The sequence below is a fragment of the Chanodichthys erythropterus genome, chromosome 1, assembly GCF_024489055.1.
Source record: "Chanodichthys erythropterus isolate Z2021 chromosome 1, ASM2448905v1, whole genome shotgun sequence".
In the NCBI taxonomy this organism is placed as follows: Eukaryota; Metazoa; Chordata; class Actinopteri; order Cypriniformes; family Xenocyprididae; genus Chanodichthys; species Chanodichthys erythropterus.
This window is the reverse complement of record NC_090221.1, coordinates 9604941-9624148: the sequence shown is the minus strand read 5'-3', so window position 1 is coordinate 9624148 and position 19208 is coordinate 9604941. Positions and strand designations below refer to the sequence as shown.

The 19208-nt window shown below is 36.8% G+C and overlaps 1 protein-coding gene across 8 annotated transcripts in view; it reads left to right on the top strand.

Annotated features, from left to right (window-relative positions):
- dlg3 (discs, large homolog 3 (Drosophila)) overlaps nucleotides 1-19208 on the top strand; it is a 113986-nt gene that overhangs the window by 77478 nt on the left and 17300 nt on the right. For 5 of the 8 annotated variants that reach the window (XM_067387301.1, XM_067387251.1, XM_067387243.1 and 2 more), the window contains 2 exons: nucleotides 6980-7136; nucleotides 7842-7944. In XM_067387301.1, the coding sequence (XP_067243402.1) occupies nucleotides 6980-7136; nucleotides 7842-7944 (260 nt within the window). Of the gene's footprint in view, nucleotides 1-4053; nucleotides 4287-5018; nucleotides 5115-6979; nucleotides 7137-7841; nucleotides 7945-8545; nucleotides 9326-19208 lie in introns of those variants that run through there. The other 3 variants (XM_067387275.1, XM_067387283.1, XM_067387292.1) reach the window with 3 other exon arrangements.

Genomic DNA, 19208 nt, shown 5'->3' with positions numbered 1-19208 from the left:
CCCTTCGGATTGCAGAACATAATCGGCCATGCCGCCAATCGAACAGGCTAATGACAATCTGCTCGCACACTCATGTTCACAAATGATGGACACACATTTAGATACAAACCCAGACAGACAAATCTTACATTTTAAATAGTCCAGGCCATTCCTGACCATGTTTGATTATGGTTTTCAAAAATGGCTTCCTTGTATGACTCATGGAGTTTGTTTTTCCATTCAATGCATTACATCACTTCTAATTCAGACTGCCACATACACAATTGTAGGGTAATAAAAATAGGAATAAATATCTTTATATATACAGTATATATATATATCCATAAGTATTGGAACAGTAATGACAAAATTGCTCTTTTAGCTGTGGTGTCAAGACATCTATAAATATGATTAAAATATTAATATAAGGCAGAAGTCTTGTCATATTCTATTATTGACTGTTTCAACACAAAATGATTTACCAACTAAGAAGTACAGCACTTTTAGAGTTTCATCCCTCTGCCTAATGTGAGCATAAATATTGGGACGGTTTAACTTAAAGCAAATGTAAACGTGTAAAAGCTAATATTTAATTGTGAATCCCTTGCAAGCAATCACAGGAGTGAGTCTGTGACCCATAGACATCACCAGATTCTTGGCTTCACACTTTAAAATGCTTTTCCAGGCCTTTAATACAGCCATTTTCAACAGTTGTTTGTTTTGATGAATCTCTTCTTCAGCTGGAGAAATGCTTGTTCAATAGGATTTAAATCTGGAGACTGACTTGGTCAGTCTAAGATCCTTCATTGATAATCTCCTTGATTGAGTTGGCAGTACTAGTGTTTTGGGTCATGGGCCTGTTGCCATATGAAGAAGTTCCCAGTGAGTCTGTTGGCATTTTCTTGTACACTGGTAGGCAAGATTCTTTTGTTCATTCTTCTACTGCCATCATTGAATAAGTCATCAATAAAGATGAGTGAGCCTGTTCCAGAGGCAGACATGACATTACCTCCACCATGCTTTCCAGATGAGGTTGTATGCCTTGGATCATTTGCAGTTTCTTTTTTTTTTCTCTACACTTTTGCTTTCCCACTCTGATAAAGGTTAATCTTTGTCTCATCTGTCCATAAAGCTTTTTTGCAAATTCAAATTGGCTTTCCTATTTTTGGTTCTGATCAGATGTTTGATCTTGCTGTGTAGCCTCTGTAATTCTGTTGGTGAAGTCTCCTGTGAACAGCAGATTGTGAGACCATCACCCCAGCTTTCTGGAAGTTGCTGGTGATTTTACTGACACTTTTTTTTTAGAGGTTTTTTTACAGCCTTGTCCAGCCTTTTTTACAGCCTTTAATATACCTTGTCATTTGTCTATCATCAACTGCTGTTGATTTTCTCAGCTGACCTGGGGAGAGTTTCCCAAAACCATAGTTGCTAGCTAAGTTAGCAATTTTGTTGGTTGCAATACAATTTCCCATTGCTAACCAACGAAGTTGCTCACAGGTTAGCAACTATGTTTTTGGGAAACGCTCCCCTGGTTGTTGTCGTTTGCTGAAGCTTGCCAGTGGTGTGTATCTTTTTCAGGACATTCCAAACTGGTCATTCCAAGTCAATCTCCAGATTTAAATCCTATTGAACAAGCATTTCCCCCAGCTGAAAAGGAGACTAAAGGCAGAAATTCCCCAAAACAAGCAACTGTTGAAAATGTATTAAAGGCCTGGAAAAGCATTTTAAAGTGTGAAGCCAAGAGTCTGGTGATGTCTATGGGTCACAGACTCGCTCCTGTGATTGCTTGCATGCAATTTACAACAAAATATTAGCTTTTAACTTTTACATTTGCTTTAAGTTAAACTGTCCCAATACCAATGCTCACATTAGGCAGAGGGATGAAACTCTAAAAGTGCTGTACTTCTTAGCTGGTAAAACATTTTGTGTTGAAACAGTCAAAAAACTAATTTTTCTGTACTTCTGCCTCATATTAATCTTTTAATGTCTTCACACCACAGCTAACAGAGCAATTTTGTCATTACTGTTCCAATACTTAAGGAGGGCGCTGTATTTGTGTGTATATATATATATACTTTAAGTATTTTGTAACATGTTGAAAAGCTGTGTATTTCAGGTTTATCTGGTTATGGTTTATGTATCAAACTAAAAAAGGATATACAAATTGAATATCCACTGAAACTCAATGCATAGAAAAAAATCATGAAATATTATGACAAATAATATTATTTGTATATTTAAATATGTAAATAACAAATATTTTAGAATGGTTGATTGATATTTTTTAATTTCAACTTCAACTTTATTGGTTTTACAGCAAGACATACGGACACTTGACACACACAAGTGAAGCGGGGCAACATACATTAGAAAGTTCAACAGTTTCATGCTCTCTTTAATATATAATAAATACACTACAGTTCAAATGTTTGGGTTCAGTACGATTTTTTTAAAAAATAAATTACTTTGCATTGAATTGTACAAAAATGACAGTAAAAACATGTATAATGTTACCAAAAAAGATTCTATTTAAAATAAATGCTGTTCTCTTAATCTTTCTATTCATGAAAGAATCCTGAAAGAAAATGTATCATGGTCTCTATAAAAATATTAAGCAGCGTACATAGACACATTTACTGTAGATCTCTCATAGTACATAGTATTCAAAAAACGGTAAGCAAAAAGTACCTGGATGACCTACTATGTCTGCCTTGATTCTGAAGTGCACATTCAGTGGCCACTTTACTATCCCATGAGGCCACAGGAGAGGATTTATGAATGGAAGTGAAGCAATGTAATAGACGCTGGTAGGTCACGTGACAGTAGCAACGTGGCGGATGTAGTAGGCCTGCTTCCAGATATCTTCAATACTACCCATATTCATACTATATAGAACATACTTTATTTAGCGGTCGCAAATTCAAATGTAGTACCTACTCAGACAGCACGTGATTTCGCACACAGGCACACAGCATAAGTTTTAACTTACATCTGAAGCAAGCGTTCCCTGATTGAGTGCTTTTATTTCCCACTACAGTTGACAATTCAGAACCTAAATCTTAACAACATCATTGTCAGTAAAGCAACACGATAATTCAAGTCACTCATTTGTCATTAGGTTTAGTTTATACTGTGCAAATAAAATTGGCGGGATAGAATATAATTGAAGCTGAGGTACTTTTTGGCAGCTCCACTCAGTGACGCACCTGATTGTAAACTGTTGACACACTTGGTTTATTCTTAGCTGCTCTGAGAGGCTGGAAATATCTTGAATGTCTTTTGGCGTGAAGTCAAATGGGACTGAAGTAGTGTGTTCTGAGGAAGAGATCGGTGGTTTTCACCCAGAGCTTTGAAAGCATTCAGAGAAAGAGGAAGACAGAGCAGCCCACAGCACCATGAAAGCCATATGATTCTGCCAAAGAGAACATTTTTTCCATGGAGAATTGCCTCTACGTGTTTCCGGAAAGCAGTATCCACCATTAATCACTCAATCAGAGCAAATTACTTAGATCGTAAAGAGAAGCAGACAGACTGCATTGGGGCATTGCAACCCTGTAAACCTCTGAGCCTTGTGGTCATCCTTCAATAAGGTTGGGAAATTTCAGCTTACCACAACAGTACTTTGGTGGTGATTGGGGGGGTTATTTGAGGGGTTTCATCTCTATATGCTATAGAGATTAAAAGAGAAAGACTGCTAACAATAAACTCTGCACATTGGAGTTGCATGCCTTATAATCTACAAAATGGACACATTTTAATTTCTTAATACACATTTTTGAAATTTTTAATTAAACTAAAGTAACTTCCTCTTCTTCTGAAACAGCTTTTCTTGTCGGCTGACATCACTTAGGCCACATGGGCTATTGCATAATTTTAGCCAGTGAAATAGCTACTTAGCCAACTTTTTACATTCAGATACAATTACTTTATCGCAGCCACTTTTAATGATCCATCAATTTTTAATTGATAAAATTGAAATTGCGGATGTTTTATTGTGGTGGACAGCAGTTCATGTGGCTGGGTAAGAGTTAAGTCTTGCACTGTTCCTGCAGGGGTGACGCGTGACAGGCGATGTGGTGCTGTTTCCCATCACTCCCCTTTCACTTAGAGAAAGCACACATATACACATACGCCACTTCACAGCCGGTCTGGAGCAAGATACAGAGTCCTGGGGAAAATATTCTTCATATCCCTGCCGGGTAGCTAGCGGCAGGCAACATGTTCACTGTTAACATCTCGTCTTCCTTGCCAATGTTAAAGGCTAATGTAGAGAGACGAGGTAGGACAAGCATTTCGCTCATGAACAGGTACAGTAGGTCCAGGTAATGGTTTGAGTGAGTGACTGCTTGTATTTGATAACTGTTTTATCTTGTTGTGTACAAGGGTGCCATGAATTGTACAGATCTGCAATATCAACATATTTGCTATTCAGTTGTTTCATTTGCTCTGGAACTATTTTAATAAAAAGTGAATTTTAAATAAATGCCTAGTACTAATCTCACAGCAGTTCTTTTCAGCATATATGCACTTAATTTTTCCCTAGACCTAATAAGTGTTTGACCTAGACATTAAAAGTAATTGCCTTTAATGAAATGAACAAAATTATTTTCATATGCCTCTGTTTTTATTTATTTTAATACTTTTGAGTATCATTTGAAACTAATCTTAATGTTTAATCAACAAAGCATTTGGTATCAGGGTTGTGTGCCATTCAGAAATTGATTTAATTTAATATGAGGTAGCAAATAGGATGTGTGGAATTGCAATTTGAACTTAAATTTGAGGAAGTAGAATTAAAATGAATTAAAACAAAATAAATGTATGACTATTTCAGCTCGAAAAGCAGTGTTTGTGAAAACTTTGAATGTTGGCCTTTAGAAAGCTTGTTTGAAAAAAGGTTTAAAGGTTTATAGGCCTGATGGAAGAACTTTGTCTTTGTGTCATTAAGTCACGTCTGTTTACATAAAAAAGGATCCCCAATTAGTAGGCTATATCGCATGTGGGGATGCTGCAGGTGGTGGATCATTTATTGCCTTTTCTCCCAGCAGCTGGAATAAACATAATTTTGATGGCGGATTGTATGGTATGACAAATCAACTTTGGAGATTAGACTGTACAGAAAGTGAAATCTACAGGTAACGCTAATACACACTAAATACACGCAGTCACGCAATGCTGATGTTGTTAACATTAACAATTTGAGAACAAAGTATAAACATTAATAACAATTTGCACATTTTAATGTGATATGCGCTAAGCAATCATTATATTTAATCACCATTGGACCCGTGTTTTATTTTAATACTTTTTTTCTCAGTTGGTCAGAACAAAAGTGGCAGATTTGTTACTTGTTCAGATGACATTTTCCGGTGAAAATTCTTATTTTGGTCATACTTCCAAGATGTAGAATCTGTGATTCAGAAGTACAGTATCTACTGGTGCGGTGACTGACAGCCATACATTCTCCTCAAAGCATTAGATTCATCCGCGCTGAGGAGCCGTGCCGATGCACAACCCACGTAAAGATGATTATTCCGCAAATAACTGCAATTTGCAGGTTTCAAACAGAGATGGCAAAACTTATGGACTGCAGCTTTAATTTTCCAGAACCCACTGTCTGTTGAATATCTTTGAATTGCGATTAAATTCCTCTTCATGTCACTTGAATTAAACTTTATGTGGAAATTCAACTTCTTAAACTAAAAAGAAGCAAATTTTTCAATTCTGAATTATACACAACCCTGTCTGGTGTATCTATAGAGTTTTAACAGGTTAATCAATCACAGTTGTTTGGCATACATGTTCAAAATGAGTGTGTGTGAGCTTTTGCAATTTGTCAACTTAGAGTAGAGTAGACTGCAAAAGAGAGGAACTAATAAATAATGTTGTATACAAGAGACCCATTAGAGCGACAGTAAACAGGGAACTATTGTACAGGTCATGGTTTTAATGTGTGTCATGTAATAAACAGAGGTTAAAAAGGTGATTAAAAAAACTGTTTACCACTTGCATTAAATTTATGGACATAAGGTTCTCGGTAAATTGATTCACACTCCAGTACCCCAGTAGATCACACAAAGTACATCATAGTCAGTTTGTGTAATTATGTATGTTTCATATATGGACCAAACCTTTCCTAAAAGCACAGCTTGTCCGGTCACATAAAATTGCTGTTTTCAGCATCATAAAGCTGCACCATGGGCAATCGAGATAGAATGGCTCATGTCGAGAGCTAGCCGAGTGCAGAATTCTAATGAGAAACATGCGTACTGTCCTGCTGAAAGCAGGGAGCTGTCACTACAAATGTTGATGTGTGTTGTAGTTTTGGGAACTGGTTTTGGGATTATTCTGCAGTACATGCGGAAAGGGTTTTTGACGGCCTCTGAATGTAGCTGAGTCTCTCTGGTGTGCCAGCTTTGGGCAGTCTGGAATGCCTCTCTGCCTGCAGATGAATCACGGCTGCTAAAACAGTACCGCAGTCCTGCACAAGGCAGGAATGAGCTCAATGTGTGAATGCGTTTTGTGCCTGTGTGGGAAAGTGTGTTAGTTATCATGTGTATGTGTTAGCGCTCATTTCTGGAACAAATCTGGAACACTTGTTGTTTAGCTTTGTTGTGGATGAAAGTTTGCCAGTCTCCTCTAGTCGTGACTAGAGCGTTGTGTTTTCTCATGGATCTGTTCTTCTCGATTTCCTCTCTCTGTAAATGACAGGAGGAAGACGAAATGCAAAATAATAATTTACCTTCTGGCTAGACTGAAACATTATTATTGTTCCTTTATCCTATGAATTCTTGATGCAGTCTGGGATGAAGGAAGCTTTGTGAAGATTTCTGAAACCCATCCCACTCTCAAATGTCTTAATGTGGTTGTTCCACTATATATATAGTGGAACAACCACATTAATATATATATTGCACATATGTCTGTCTTTTGTCCCCTCCCTGCTGCTTTGGTGATCCGAGTCCATCCTGATCCTTAACACTGTCGTTCTGCTTGGCAGGGAGCCGCGGAAGATCCTTCTACACAAGGGTTCCACAGGTTTGGGATTCAACATCGTGGGCGGGGAGGATGGAGAGGGCATCTTCGTGTCTTTCATCTTGGCAGGAGGGCCAGCCGACCTGAGCGGAGAGCTGAGGAGAGGAGACCGCATCCTGTCGGTCAGTAACTGTCCGTGACACTCAAGTAGAAATAGTAAGGATTAACAGCATTAAAATATGTAGTACCATTCAAAAGTTTGGGGTCAGTAATATTTAATACTTTTTTATGTTTTTGAAAGAAGTCTTATGCTCACCAAGGCTGCATTTATTTGATTAAAAATACAGTAAAAAACATTATATTGTGAAATGTTATTACAAATTTAAATAACAGTTTATTTGAATATATTTTCAAATTTAATTCATTCCTGTGACGGCTGAATTTTCAGCATCATTCCTCTAATCTTCAGTCACATGATCCTTCAGAAATCATTCATTATGAATAGAATTGAATTGATTGGGTTCTCAAGAAACATTTCTTATTATATCACTGTTGAAAACAGTTTGATTTTTTTTAGGATTCTTTGATGAATAGAAAGTTTAAAAGACAAGCATTTATTTGAAATAGAAATCTTTTTTAACATTATAAATGTCTTTACTGTCACTTTCGATCAATATAATGCATCCTTGCTGAATTAAAAATATACATTTCTTAAAAAAGAGATCTTTCTCTCTTATTAAATGGAATGGATTTTTTCACGGTTTATAATACAGTCTCCTCTTTAAATTGGTATGAAGTCTTAGAGCTGACATTACATCATGTGATTTGCGTGAGTGTGTGGTGTGTGGGGGTTGTTGCTTTAATCTGTTACCATGGTATTGTCCCAGGTGAATGGTGTAAACCTGCGCAATGCTACCCATGAACAGGCGGCTGCTGCGCTGAAGAGGGCTGGACAGACGGTGACCATCATTGCCCAGTACAGACCAGAAGGTAGCGTGGCTCTTTCAGTGTGTATCCATGATGTTTGTCACTACAAATGAAATTGTGCTCCCTGAGACAATGAATGAGATTAACAATGAGAATAGATTTGAGCTGTTGCATTCAAGTTAGCTTTTTGTAGGCTCTTATTTATTGCTTTAAGAGCAATAAGTAAATGAATTAAAATAGACAAAAACTGTGCTTCTAAGAAAAGTTCACCTTTCTACTGTTATGTGGGATTATTGCATCAAGACCCCAAACTGCTCTCGCTTTCTTCACACACCCATGTGTTGTGCCTGTTGTGTCTTGCCTGCTTCTGTAATCACTCCATCAAAGTGGCATACTACCGTATATCCCTTTAAGAACTTAGCCTCACCTAGCTTTATGAGAGAATCCTTATTTGCAAATGAGGACATTCAGTGACTGATAGTTGTTTAGCTTTTGTAGAATTAAGGGGGGGGGGGGGGGTGGGCAGATATTATGCATTGAGACTGCAAATGTAGTTTCGTTTTTTGATTGGGATCTTTTTAAAGAATCATTTGAACCGGTTTGCAATACCATTGTCAACAATTCATTGCATCAAATGATAGGTAGGTAGGCTACTAAATGACTTCTGTGAGATGAATCATGGCTGTAACAAACTGAACTGGGACATTTAAAATTACAATAAACTTATTTATTAGCGGAACTAATCGGATGTATGGCTTGATCTGAACATTTAGATCATGTAATGTGTCTCAACGTGTGTCAGGGTCCATGCGATTGCGTTAAAGAATCACTGAATCCGGTTCTTTGAGCGAGTGTTCGAAAGAACCGATTCGCATAAATGAATCGGACTTCCCAACAAAAGTTCACTCGCTGAATGAAAGCACTGGGATGAAACTGTGCCAGAAGTGGGAGGGATCAACCTGAGAGGAAAAAAAGGGGGAGAAGGAACTGAATGGACTAAAAACCAGAGTGGAGGAAGCGCTTGACTTTACTCTTTGAAAGCTTATTTATGGCGCAGGGTTAGCTTTCATCTGCGGGATCTTTATGAAAGTCTTTCTGACCGGAGATATGGAATAAGCGCGCGCTGGTCGCGTGAGCTGGGCGGATTGAAATCCCGCGTCTCGAGCGCGAATGAGACTCATTTTTAAAGAAGAAGGTGCCGCTGCTGGAATGGGAGGAGCAAAGCAGGACAGACCGAAGCATTTCCATTAAACTCTACTATTTATTTACCTTTCCTGTCGATTTAAACGAAAGAAAACGGCCTTTTCCTCCTTGCGCCGCTGTGCAGCATTCACTAGTTCATTCTCTTTTGTTTGACTTGTTTTATTCTCTCACCTAAAATGTTTTTTCGAGTGAGTTGGACAACGAGAGGTTGACCTGAACACAGTGCTTTAGCCGCCGCCGGGTAAGATCACCTCAACTCATATTCATAAAGCATTTACAGGAAAGATCTGTATAAAGTAGGTGAAAACTATCAATGGGATGTAAATCTACGTTAAATTGTCAATATAAGTGCTTTATATCGTATCCTTTTAATATGCTGCTCTAAAAAGGAAACCTTTGATGTTCACAATGGATTTCTAGTAGCTCGAGTTGCTTGTTTTACCAAGTTTAGTGCGTTCAAAGATAAATTAAAATAATTTAAGCAACTTCTTAAGCTGCTCAGCCGTTGGCCTGACGTCATGAATACTGTTTTCTAGCCTAGTATGTTTTGTCAGTGACGTGTTTGTGTTGCTGCGCGACACCGGTAAACTGTGTGCTCGAAGATTTCGTGGGAAATGTTTTATATGGAAGCCATAAGCACGACAAAACACAGCTACAAGATATTTAGTGATTATATCATAAGCAAAATGGTGTTTTTATTCTGTATAAAGGGTTGGGTAGTTCACCTTTGAACTGAACTTAAGTTCTGTCAAAAAGATCCGGGATATTTTGCACTTTGAGGCCTGACGCTTCGCCGTCATGTTTGTTCAATGCTTTATTATATAGAGCTTCCTGCAGAGCTCAGGACAGGTGCAGGGAAGGGCTTATTCAGGAAGTCAGTTTGCCTAAAAATCTTAAACATTACTGTCGTTTTGTAGTTCATTGGAAACTACAACATTAGTTTTTGACTTAGTCTTTCTTTATATTAAATTGTTGCTGCTTCTGCTTATGATTTGACAAATGTCAAATAATTTCCCTACACCAGGAATGTCATGTTTCATAGATGGTGTTAAAGGGTTAGTTCACTCAAAAATTAAAATAATGTCATTTATAACTCACCCTCATGTCGTTCTACACCCGTAAGGCCTTCATTCATCTTCGGAACACAAATTAAGATCTTTTTGATAAAATCCGATGGCTCAGTGAGGCCTGCATTCACAGAATGACACTCCCTCTCTCAACATCCGTAAAGGTACTAAAAACAATATTTAAAACAGTTCATGCGAGTTCAGTAGTTCTACCTTAATATTATAAAGTGACAAGAATACTTTTTTCGTGCCAAAAAAACAAAATGATGACTTTTCAACAATATAGTGATGGGCCGATCTAAAAACACTGCTTCGGAGCTTTGCGAATCGAATCAGTGACTCGCAGCGCCAAAGTCACATGATTTCAGCAGTTTAGCCGTTTGCTAGGAGATTCGTAAAGCATCGTAAAAACTTATAAAGGCGCCACTTAGCCATCAGATTTAGGCCCAATCCCAATTCTATTTTATACCCCTTACCCCTACGCCTACCCCTTCCCCTTGCCCCTTGAAACAGAGTGTCAAGGGGTAGGGCTGAAAATATTCCCCTAAGAAATGGGACACCACTACTAGACCGTTACACGTCATCATAAGTCGCCGCTAGCTCCTACGTCATAGATGCGCCGATGTTTATCACACACTTCTAAAGGCCAATTCACACCGCACCGACAACACTAGTCTGTTGGAGTTTGTTGGATCGGTGTGATACCCCTGTTGGCGTCTGTTGGAGTCGGTTTTCACCCGACTGAACATGTTTAATCGGCGTTTTATCGGGTCGTGGAATGTCTGCGCGGTGTGAACAGTTTTCCAACAGACGGCAACCAACTCTGAAGTAATCTGACCTGTCCACAAACTGTTGCCATTACGATGAGGCAAGTCCCCTGCAAAGACAGCCGTTTGATCGCGCCCGCGCCTCACACACAACACAACAAAGCAGTGGAAACGTGACATCGCAGCTTGTTCATTATAAAAAATAAAATACTGTTAAAAAAAATAAAATATACAAAAGGTACAATAGTCCATAGTGCAATCCGTGCCATTCAGCAAGAGCAGCTGCTCCACTTCACCGAAAGAGAGAGGTAACGTTAACCACTATGAGAGCAACGCAGGTTTACCTTCAGTTTCGTTTTTATTTGTTTTGGCTTGTTTAGCTGCATGGTTGTATATGCTTATGGGTCTCGTTAATAAAAAGGGTCGCGCTAAAAAAATTGTTTGGTGGTGCGGTGTGAATTGGCCTTTTAAGATGCCATCGATAGCTGTAGTGATCTCTGTTGCTTGGGCGACAGCTATTTTTTTTGCATTTGTCTTCAGTTCTTCGCATAAGACAAAGGAGACGAGCCTGCGTGTTTCCTCAGGAGTCCCTGGTTGATACAGAACATACAATACTGATGAATAAGCACGCAAACTGAATGCACTTTTTGTTTGTATCATGTAACGTACACATATTTATGGACGTAACCACAGCAAAACAATACATTAATGAGGCATGCGGCAAAAAGACAAGTTAGCTGCCACCGGATTTGAATTTATGTTGTCAAATCAACGCGGGTTTCAATAAAATATAAAAAAAATATATTGTGGAACTATCATAAAGTAAAAAACATTAGCGAACTGTTTTCATAGAGATTTTTACAAATCTTTTTTTCGGAGAACATAACCGTATACATGAACACAAGATTAAAGGCAACATAAAACAAGTGATTATTTATTACTAAAATACTGTTTACCGTAAGAAAATACTTTTATTTATGGGTCTCTCTGCTCGCTCGGTCGGCCATGTTGGAAATTTATCATACCCCTACCCCTTCACGTGAACGCGCAAAACAAATGGGAAGGGGTAAGGGGTAAGGGGTAGAATTGGGATTGGGCCTTAATCAAAAATATCTTAATTTGTGTTCCGAAGATGAATGAAGGTCTTACGGTTGTAGAATGACATGAGGGGTGTAATAAATGACATTATTTTCATTTTTGGGTGAACTAACCCTTTAACTAGCTGTAAACGGAAGACGTGGATATATTTGACTGGCAAAGAGGATAGAAAATCAATTATAGCCCTTGACAAGATTTGAAGTGCACTAACATCATTTTAACTTGTAAAATGTAGTATGTCAATGCATAGTTCATTCTCTGGTGTCTGTGTCAGCAATGACAGGAATGTTGCAGTGTAAGTTATCTGTTTCAGCACGCTCTCCCCCATATTCCTCCTTAGTCAGACGCTCCTGAAGTATAAATGGACTGCCTCTCCCTCCCAAGGGCCCTTACGTCTACATCAAAATAGAAGTGACACATTAATTTGTGCGAGAATAGCTCATTGAATTAGGTGGGAACCAGCAGTATGAGAGAAATTATGGCTTCTTACTTGTGTGTGTGTAAGAAAAGGACAGTCTATTTGTAGACTGTTAAAATTTGAACTCCTCATGTCATACATTAACTTAAGGGGCAGTGATTGAACTTGAACTGTGAAGTGTTTATGTCCAGCATGGAGAAACATTCACAACACATTCTTTTATTTGTCCTTGCATTCCACATTTACACTTAAATGATGTTATATATTAAGTCTGTGTTAAAAGGAATATCTCTTTTCCAAATACATGTTATTGATCTTATTCTAAATGATTCATAATTAAAATTTTTGACTTTTTATTTTTTTTTTACCTTTTTTATTTATTTTAAAATAATCAAATTAATGTCATAACTTGATCTTACAATCAAATGGCAGATTACTACAATTATTTCGTCCACGTAAATGCCACCCCGTTCTTATAATCAACTGTAAGCTTGCATTCAGGTCTGCCTCTATCTAATCAACGACCGTTAAATAGAACCAAATCACCATTCTACATTTTTTAATTTGTTTTTCGATAGTTGTTTCACTCGAATATACGTTACAATACAGAAGAAAAGATTTGTCGCTGCTTCCATTTCTGTCTCTTTTGATTTACCTAATTAACACAGGACAACGGAAGACTAGGGATGTACAAATATATCGGCCACCATATCAGCATTGGCCGATATATGCTTCTTAGTAGTAGTTGTGTTTTTTTGTTGTTTTTTTTACATTTTTTATGTTATCAGCGATATATTATAGCCAATTTATTATAACCAATAAATAATGGATTTTTTCCACACTGTTTGCTATGGTGGTTTTGAATTGCTTGAAATATGATTGGAATCACTTTGAAAAGGAAAATACAGTTAAATGCAAGATGTGCAGCTCAAATCTGTCACACAGGCTACATCAAATTATAATAAGATCAGTACTGTAAAAATGTTGTGAATTCTAAGCGCATCCACAATTACACCTTTCTCGTCAAGTTTGCTTGTGCATTCACAGCCTTTTTGCAATTATAAGTTGTAATATTGTTTATTTTGTATGTGTATATATTCAGTGCTTCCCACAGGTTTGAAATATACTTGCGGTGGTAGCCTGGTGAAAAATCCTCCAATTAACCATGGCACAAAAATGGTCTATGATGTGACAAACAACAAATAATGTGATTTTTAACAATATTTTTATTTATTGAAATTCATTTAATTTACACAGGCTACTATTACATTTAATTACACACTAATATTATGCAAAATTACAGCATTTAAATTGTAGAGTTCACTTTGCTTTGTCATATCTCTCTCAGTGAATGGGACACAGATTTTACTGATACTAGTAAAATCTATATATTGAATAATATGTGTCAAATAATGTTTTTAGTTTTTTCTTCCAGTGGGGGAGCATCCCAGCAAGAGAGACTACAGTAGTTTACTATGAATTAAATGGAAATCAAATTAAATAGTACAATTTATTGTGTAACTGAAATACCAGTAATGCCCTGAAGAAGAAGAAAAAAAACTTAGCATGTGACTTTTAATTATAAACAAGCCGGAAATACACCGGGACTCTTATTTTGAAATGTCTATACTATTGAGGGCTGATTCTTCAGATGAGAGAGAGAAAATATGCATTCTTACAACCGTCTAAAACATATTTTATAAAGGCCATAAAGTAGACATTGTCACAATTCATCAACTTGAGTTCATTAGCAATCACTTGGCATAAATGTGCACTATTCATTAATTGTGAATCACTTTGAAGCAGTCTGACGCGCTGTTGCGCGAGCCTGTAGAACACGCAACAGCGCCGCCTTTGTGACATCCACCGCATCTCTGCAGCACATGTGGGAATGTCAGCGGGAGTAACCAGTTCTTGCGTATAGAACGAACAGGTACGAAACGTTTAGGGCGAGGGGAGATTTTCCACTAGTTATTCAATCGCGGATGGTTTCATTATCCTAGGTGAATAAAAAAGTATAAAAGGATAAAATAAAAGCAAAAATGTGTCTCCAAATATACTTGGGTGGCCCACCCAAGTAAAGTCAATGTGTGGGAAGCACTGATCTATCATATAGCATGCGTTTGGTTAAGCTAATTAACGTGGTAGTTGGCTTCAATGCACAACATCAACAACTATAATTGGTACTGTCATATTGTAATGAGAACACTATTGTAATAAAACGTTGAGAATTCTTTGGGTTTAGTTGCCAACTTGCCGTGTTTCAGAATTCACAACAGGAGTTACACAATTTTACAAGCATGTATCTTAATGCATTTGTGTCTTTTTGTGCAGATATAAGTTGTAATATTTATGATTATGTTGCTTAAATATCTGATTAATCTCATATAAGATGTTTTGTTGAGTTAATTAAAGTTCGACTTCGGTACCAAGTCGGTACTGAAATTTAAAAAATGTGACGATGCCAGCATTTCAGCCTAGCATTTTGAGCACTGTTGGGTGGATTCTTAAACCCCTCTGATTGGTCATTGTGTGCACATGCTCAACAGATATGTCTATGATTGGCTACAATGATCAGCACTTCAAAAACATGTAGTAAAACAGACATCTTTGACACTCTCCACCAAGCGCTTACTCAGATACACTGAGGCGTCTATCACCGGATCCCTAATATATCTGCTTTCAAATGCTCCTGTGTGTATTTGTGTAAACGCTCGATTAAGACAATCACAGACATATTGGTTGAATCCGTTCAAAATGCTAGGGGGAAATGCTGGTATTGTCACATTTTTAAAAGTCTGTACTTTTGACAACCCTAATACATAGCTTATAATAAACAACAAGTTAAGCTTTTTGATTTTAGCCTGTCAGATGATAAAACTTACAATGAAGGAGGGACCCAAAAAGTAGAATATCATAGAAGCATGGGGTTGAGCTCGGTTGACTTGCTAAGCAAACATCCAGAACACCCTAGCAACCGCATATCAGTGCACTTAAAGAACACTCAGAGCATCTTAGCAACCGCATAATGTTTGTGATTTAGCTCTCTACACTGGACGTGACAAAGCGACCGTTGCAAATCCATTTGATCCTCCTATGAGAAGTATCGCTTGGAGTATGTCATAAATAGAACAAGGCATTAGCATACTGTCGGGGATTTGTCGTGCCGCGTCGCGCCGCATCCAGTGTAGACCGCATCACTGTTTATAATGGGTTCTATTGTCTTTTGTCATGTCGCATCATGCTGCTCGCGTCCAGCATAGACGCAGTGTTTTAGCTCCATGTAGAAAAAACAAAACAAAAAAAACATAATACCTTGGAATAATACCTGGGTTTAAAAAAATCAGGACACCAAAATAAAGAAAGGGAAAAGAAAGGCACTTAGTCTCCAATTCTGTGAAACATTTACAACATTTGCACTTGCATTATCTTTTTAATGTTTTTTTAGGGCTGCAACAACTATTCAATAAAATCGATAATAATCGATAATTAAAATAAATGAAAATGATTCTCATTATCGATTAGTTGGCTCTGCCCACCGTGCTCGGAAGACTTCCGCCAGTCGCGTCAAATTACAGCACTGAATAACGCATTTCTATGGACCAAAATGCATCTAAAAATAGTGGTGGAAACAGAGTGAGCTGCTGCGGGAAAGGTACGAGATCAAAGCTGATCAAAACATGAGAATTATTTATTCTAAACTTCAATCTAATGCATTAGCGTAATGGCTTGCCCTGTCAGGCGCTTTGACAGATGCATGTGCGTCCTCAGCGCAAAATGTTAATTCTATGGCTATATCCTTATCTGTAAATGTTACAAATTCACGCAGACATTTCCATTTTGCATAAAGGCTCATCCTGACAGTCTGCGTTGAACTTCATATTTTACTGAATGAGCGCCGGCGCGCACCCGCGTCAGACAGACGGAATGCGGGAGAGAGGGAGACAATTAATATTCAGTGCAAAAATATTCATTTTGCTGAAATATCTGTTGTTTAAAGTTAAATTTAGATTTAAAAATCAACACGTCATTCAAGTATTTTATGAGAGTATACTGTGGGGATAACAACATGTAATTGAATATAAATGTAAGACGTTTCTTATAGCCTATTTACAGGATAAAGAAATGACAGTAAGAGGTGATTGTGTCCAGAGTGAATGTGTGTGTTCCAGTTTGTGTTTTTATTACTATCTTAATTTTTAAAGTAGAGATTTAACCCTGTAAAACCCAAATAGAGAAAAAAAGAGCTAACATTTTTTGACCTCTCAGATATTGTTTTAGGAGGCCTCTGGTGTAGAAATTAAAGATTTTTCAAATTTTTTAATTTTTAGTAAGTTTTAAGGGAAATGTTGTAATATTGCAACATTGGGCCTAAGATAGGAGCAGAATTTCTGTATTTGTACTCACTTTGTCTGAACAGATATACAGAGCATTTAAGCATTCATTTGCAGGGTTGATTGCTTACATAGCCCCATAACAGTATATATCATGAGTGATAATCACACAACAATCATATTTCTTATGAATAAGCATTTATTAATAAAAATATTGCAAAAATGTGTATTTATAAAACTTTTTCTTCTATCACTTTCAATGTGGTTTGAATGAAGTCTGTGTTTTACAGTGATAGTCCCTAAGACTGTCCCTAAGTTCTTTTTATCTGAGAAGCACAGGCGAACATTGCACTTGATACAGGGTATTTGTGTATCCATTATTGCAGTGTCTACAGCGTCCTCTCTTTCTCTTTACTGGGAAATGTGCAATCGTGTCTCTGCGTACATCCAGTGGGGGGTATTCCGATGACATCTTGGCATTCTGAAATGGAAAAAGTAAAAAAATTAATAAGTGAATAATACAAATGGGTCTTATATTGTAGTAGATAAACTGAAAGAATACAGGGTGGTAGACCATGTGCTGAGGGTAGAGATCTAAGTATATTATCCATCAAAGTATTATAATTTCAATGCAAATGCTAATCAAAATTCCACTACTTCATTCAAACAATACTGTCTGGCTGGCCTATTATGCTCTCTACTTACCATACTAAAGGAACACATGCATACCCCCAGAGCACTTACAGGTTCATGTTCATGACCATTCACACCTGTCCCTGAAGAATGCAAAAGGCATCCCCCCAAAATCATTCAGAGCTCCTAATGCTATAAACTGCTACTTGGCCAACACAAAAAATCTCAGGATCATTTAGAAGTTAAAAAACAAATAAACTACATAGATACAGGGAGTTTCACTGCTCTGGATGATGGAGTTTCAAACCACATACAGTTTATTCCTGTGTTTAATTATGGTCTAAACTAAGTACAAATTTAACAGAAAAGCACATTTAGAACTTAGTTACAATGAATCTCACAGTTTAAATTTCAGTTTGTGACCATGTGAGAAGTGCAGTGTCCTTATGTAACATGTAGGAGCACAGGCTATTTTGACTACCACTCTGGCCCAACGTTGTAGAATTACGAAATGGACTTAACAAGCTCTAAATCAAATTTGATTAATGTTTTCCAAAATAACTAAATCTATCTGTGTTCTAGACATTGTAATAAACACAAAAAAATATGTAAGGAAATGTACTTACTTGAATCTTGACAAATCCAGTCATGTAAAAAAAGGAGATGAGCTTCACGCGAAGTCGAGTAAAGTCGAGTCGAGTCTCAGGTAGAGTAACTTCATGGCCAGATGACCAGACCTATAAACATTTATTCTATCCAATAGCATTTTGAGGACAAACAATAGAACCCATTAACTATGTAAATGTGGTCTAGAGAGAAAAAAAACATTTGCAAGCCTTTTTTAAAAATTGTTGAAAGTGATGTTGTAATTCTGCAACAGTGGGCTTTACAGGGTTAAACTATATTCACTATACAGTGCTAAAGTGATTAGACATCTGATACCAAATTTAAGGTTTGTGCCATAGGTCAGGGCAGCATAAACACAAATTAGTATTGGTGATTACTAAAATCATTTTTCATGTTTCTGTAATGATTAATCCACCAGTATGTGTAAGCTCTTTAGTTACAGCAGTATTTCTAAAGCTACAATATATTTATTGTTGTTATCCATGAATTTTGATGCCCAATTACAGTCAATACGAACAGAGACTAAGTTTTTTTTTTTTTTTTTTTGATATTATGTGTGAGTATTATTTAGAAACTATTTAGTTGTTTCAGTTTGTTATTTTCCTAATAAATGGCAATACCATTTTTAGTTTCAAACAAGTTTTTGATGGATTCCTAAAATATTTGTGTTCTCTCTTTATTATGACAGGTATTGTAATAAATGACTGTATTAATCGAAAAAAATAATTGGCCAACTAATCAATTATCAAAATAATCGTTAGTTGCAGCCCTAATGTTTTTGGCCTAATAATATCCTAGATGTTTCAGGCAGTTGGAGACAGTTTACTTTCGTATTTGACTAATAATATAAATCCAATATTTAATATAAATCCATTTTTCTCTTTTTAGGGATGTAGAATATATCTGTTCTATACTGACTACTTTTTATTAATGAGTATTATGAGTATTGGTTGTATATCGACCGATACAATAGTGGATATTTAGTTGTGCATGTGTTTTTCTCCATATTTTTACATTTAGTTTACCTTTGGTGTCATCTAACACTCACGTAATATTAAGAAACTAATAATTTGATTTAATAACACTATTAAATCTAATCTAATACAAATCACAAAATGAATGTTTTTTTATATTGTAAATTATTATAATAAAGAAATTTTCTACAAGGAATCATGAGATG